This window comes from Branchiostoma floridae, chromosome 6, assembly GCF_000003815.2.
Source record: "Branchiostoma floridae strain S238N-H82 chromosome 6, Bfl_VNyyK, whole genome shotgun sequence".
Classification (NCBI taxonomy): Eukaryota; Metazoa; Chordata; class Leptocardii; order Amphioxiformes; family Branchiostomatidae; genus Branchiostoma; species Branchiostoma floridae.
This window is the reverse complement of record NC_049984.1, coordinates 27,448,631-27,453,464: the sequence shown is the minus strand read 5'-3', so window position 1 is coordinate 27,453,464 and position 4,834 is coordinate 27,448,631. Positions and strand designations below refer to the sequence as shown.

The 4,834-nt window shown below is 47.7% G+C and overlaps 1 protein-coding gene across 1 annotated transcript in view; it reads right to left on the bottom strand.

The window, feature by feature from the left end:
- LOC118417842 (alcohol dehydrogenase class-3-like) overlaps nt 1-1,802 on the bottom strand; it is a 3,431-nt gene extending 1,629 nt beyond the window's left edge. Inside the window, exon 1 of the mRNA XM_035823590.1 lies at nt 1,549-1,802. Within this exon, the coding sequence (XP_035679483.1) occupies nt 1,549-1,569 (21 nt within the window). The 5' untranslated portion in view covers nt 1,570-1,802. The remainder of the gene's footprint in view (nt 1-1,548) is intronic.
- Nucleotides 1,803-4,834: the final 3,032 nt, after the last annotated feature.

The window sequence follows — 4,834 nt, the reverse complement described above, 5'->3', positions numbered from 1 at the left end:
ATTTGGAATTACGATACGTCCTTTGCTCTACTACTAAAACTTAAGACATTGCTGGATTATAAACGTCACCTATGGCAGACCTCATCCTTTTGGAAGTTCAGTGGCGCCTCTTCAACGACAACGACAACAACAACGAGGAGGCTGGCTATATCTATCACAATCACACAATAAAGTTGCTTATTACGCCAAAAATAGTTACTCAAGCAACTGGATATGGTTTTGAAACGGTCAGACGTTTCGGAAAGAATCCACTTTCCTTCATCAGTGACACTAAAGTGATCTGCAAGAAACAGGTCTTTTATACTCTAACTATGAATGAAGACAATTTCATTTGTTGCTTATTGTTATAATGATAGCTATCCCTTAAACACCTCTTACACATATACATATATCTACCTTTCAATTACACATGTACAACGAATAAAATACACAACTTTACACTAAGTTTTCTTTGCACGAAGTAACTTTAATCAAATTTGCGTCCTTTTACTAGTACCGCTATCAGTACTTTATAAAAAAAATGTGCAATAAAGGTCTTCATTCATTCATTCATTTTATAACTGATATATATCCCTTATACAGTATACATATATTCAATTACATAACGAATGGATAGCACAACTACAATTTTCTTTGCACGAAATAACTTATCTTTCCTTCGAATTTACGTCTTGTACATTAGACTCTCAGCACTGGGAGATTCCAGTGCTGGATTAGGACGTCAGCACTGGTTCACACATAGTTCCTGGGTCCTTAAAAGACGTCAGCACTCGTTTTCCAGTGCTGAAGATTTCATAGCACTGGTTTTCCAGTGCTGAAGTGTCCCCGAGCACTGGTAAATCCAGTACAGTGCGGAAGGCGAGGTTTTTGTATATCAGCACTCGGTTCCAGTGCTGACGGCAGTTTCAGCACTGGGTAACCAGTGCTGAATGACCTTTGACCTGACCCGGCCCCGATATCCCCGGATTTCAGCACTGGTGACCGAGTGCTGGCGGCAGTTCAGCACTGGAAAACGAGTGCTGACAGAAGTTCAGCACTGGAAAACCAGTGCTAAAAGAAATTCAGCACTGGAAAACCAGTGCTGAGGGAGTTTCAGCACTCGAACAAGGCCGATCAGCACTGGAAAACGAGTGCTGAAAGAATTTCAGCACTGGAAAACCAGTGCTGAGGCCGTTCAGACAATTGATTCAGCACTGGAACACCAGTGCGGAAGGCGAGGTTTTCGTAGACTATGCCGAATTGGAACGTGGACGCGCACGCACGTGCAAGTTTGCTGACAGTGACACAAACACATGGGGAGGGGGGAGGGGGGAGGGGCTCGTTGCGTCACGTTAGCCGGATTATCTGCAAAAAAAGCAGGTTCTGTGCAGGTTCCCACTAACGTTACCCCCTCACTCTCGTGTCTGACCCACCCCCTGTGTGTATCTGGGCCCCCTGAACTACCCCACCCCCGTGTGTGTCTAAAACACCCCACCCCCTGTGTGTATCTGGACCCCCTAAACTACCCCACCCCCCGTGTGTGTCTAAAACACCCCACCCCCTCCGTACCTTCCCTGCAGTGTCCGCCATGGTTCAGCTTCAACTGGCCAAAGGTCAACAGTTCACATTCTGGCGTGCCGTGTGCAACATTAACGTCACCTGTTTGACGTATTTGTCTAGCGCCATGATCCGCGGAGTCCTGGTAGACAAGACAAAGAGTCAAAACTCCTTTCAATACCAAAGATGTCCACTCTACTCAGACTCTACTTTTCTCTACTCTAATCCTCGTACTACTCACTCATTCCCCCTGTCCTGTCCTTGGTTTGCCTTGATACATTTGTCCTGCTGAAATCACTAGCCTGTTTCACGTCTTGCCCTGTCCTTGGTTTGGTGAGCGCCCATAGATTCACCATACGGGGCCGGGGCACCACGATGGGTGGCCCGAGTCAGGAAACCGCCTAAACTTTAATATATAAAGCCATTAAGATTTTCAAATTTGATGTTTGTTTTCACTACCAATATTAAAGGCAGTCTTGTACACGTTTTCATTTTTACTTATTTAACTGTTATAACTAGCTGTGTGTTTTCATTTAACTTATGATTTCTTGGTTAAACGTTAAGTGGTAACGTTCGGGATGTATGCAACCGCTTCGCAAGCCATAGTGCACGCTAACGGGACATAGCCAAGCCAAATTCATCGATGCCTTGTCTGGATCCACATATCTGAATATCTGCAACTTGCTCCAGCCTAATCTCCACTAGTAAATAAGATAGTAACGTTTATACCAAACTGGAGCTGGCCAAGGAGTGTAGTCAGCCAAGAGGTGTCCATTTTCCATGTAGCAAAACACACTCCTAAGCCGGCTTCACTCCTCTGCCGGCTTTTGATACTATCTTATTATTCATATTACTAATACCAAGGAGGTTAAAGAACCTCCTTGCTAATACTATACTATTTTATACTCCCGCAGGATCTGCTTGGAGATTACTCCTGCCTTCTTCCGGCGCGGGGTGACTCAGATCCGGAAATGACGTCACCAAGTCCTGAGTCAGGCCACCGCACCGTTGCAAAACCGGCAAAATTTTTTGTCCACTTTCTCTTTCTCTGGTTGTTTCCTTTCTGAAAAAAACATGATTACTTTCTCCTCCAACTGCCTTTTGTAAGCCAAGTCCCTCTGCAGACTGGAATGTGCGAGAACATGGGCGAGGTGGCGGGTCCGGCTCCCAGCGGCTTCAGTCTGACGTGCTTCCGGGCGGAGCCGCACTTCGGCCCGCCGAGCGGCCCGGGACGGCCCGGTCCTGCCCGGCGGGAGGGCAGCAGCGCGGGCCCGCTGGAACGGGCGGACAGCAGCGCGGGCCCGCTGCAACGGGCGCCGGAGTGGGCCAAGGCGCTGCTCGCTGGAGGTGGGCTGGGACGGGCTGTGGGGAGGGGGGCGAGAGGGACTGTGGGGAGGGTGGCTATAGCCTATAGCATAGGGACGGTGGGGAGGGTAGCCTGGATACCATACCCCAACCTCAAAAATATATTTTTGTTGGCACGATAGAAACTTGAGATCGGGCTGGGGTTTGGTAACCAGGCTATGGGGAGGGTGGCTATAGCTTATGGTCTCGTAACACAGTATTTATCCGCGACCCCCGTCCCCAAAAGTAGTTCAGGTTAAAATAGTGCATCGCGGTACTTGCAAAGGCCGTATTTATTCTTCCGTGCACGACAGCGAGGTGGAATCTGTGGTGAATAGTAGAGGGATACATCGGTGTTCATACTGTATAAGTTGGATTACGTCGCTTTTTCGGCCGGCGGGAATTTGCGCCTTGATATGTTACCGGCACTTCCTGTTCGCCGCCTGCAGTTCCATGACCTCCGCTGGGGGTCAAATCAAAGTGTCTGTTATAGAAAAACGAGCCGGCAAATCTATGCTCATCTTCAGATATTTTGTAGCTTGTACCCTCAACTTCAACATACTAAATTCTTGTGAATTGTATCTGCACCCTACTATAGGTTTTGAGTCGTCGAACCACCTCACTTCAGCCTTGTCACAAACTTTTAGAGTAGGGGGCTAATACATGAAAGTAGCAGGCAAGGCAGAACTGGAGAAGGCTTGCAGTCGCCTGCGCTGCAGCTGAACGATGATGATGAGCAGGCAAGACGCGTAGCGTCTTGCGGCGAGCCACGAAGTGGCGAGCGGGGGGTAGGTACGGGAGGGGGTGTCCCCCCGTCCCGTAGGGGAGGTCTGGGGGGCCTCCCCCTGGGAAAACTTTTTAATTTAGACCCCTAAATATGGTTTGGGGGTGTATTTTGGGTAACTTTTATTGTTAACGTTATCTTCAAACTTTGAATTGACAAAAAAATCCTGAATTTCAAAAAAATTCGGCATTGGTTCCCCGCTATGACCCCTAACCGGGGGCCAACTATCAGAAAACTGCCAGAGGTTTATCAAAACAAATTGCTGGGGGATTTTGTAACAGGGAGCGCTGGACTTAAACTTTTATTTTTTGAAATTCTACCCCAAAGTAGCCGGCTGGAAAAATGTAAGTAGGCGGCTAAAATCGCCGCCTGCCGCCTTGTTTTGACAAGGCTGCACTTTGGGGTCCTTAACCATGTAAATCCCCATACCCGAAAAACTGTGTTCTGAGACCTTCATCCACAGCGTGAATTCCCCAGGGACGGACAAGCACATTAAATTTGACCGATATGTTAGTAATTGACCTCGGCTGACTTGAACTGTAACATTTTCGTTACCGTCTGACCCGCCGTTACCATGGCAACGGCCGCCTAGACCGTTCCCTATGCTTAAGTATAGGACTTAGTGCGGTCTAAAGCCCGCTCGACCACCCCCCCCCCCTTTTTCCGCCCTAAAAAAGACAAACCCCCAACCCCAATCACTCAGAACGGTAGAATATGGTCTGGCAAGCTCCTTATAACAGAAAAAGTCAACCAGAATATTAAATTTGTTGAGATAATGAGGCCAATTAGCGGCCCCTCAGATAGTCCTTGTACAGTGCCGACACCTGTGCTAGGCGCCAAAGTGCAAAGTTGGCCATATCTCAGGAACCATTTGGATTTCTGCTCTAAAATTTGGTACGGTTTTGTATCTTGACTAGTTTTATTGTATGAACGTAAAGAAATCCAAGGTCAAGTTGGCTTAAGGTCTCATAACACAGTATTTATCCGCGACCCCCGTCCCCAAAAGTAGTTCGGGTTAAAATAGTGCATCGCGGTACTTGCAAAGGCCGTATTTATTCTTCCGTGCACGACAGCGAGGTGGATCTATGGTGTTAGTAGAGGGATACATCGGTGTTCATACTGTATAAGTTGGATTACGTCGCTTTTCGCCGGCGGAATTGCGCCTGGGAT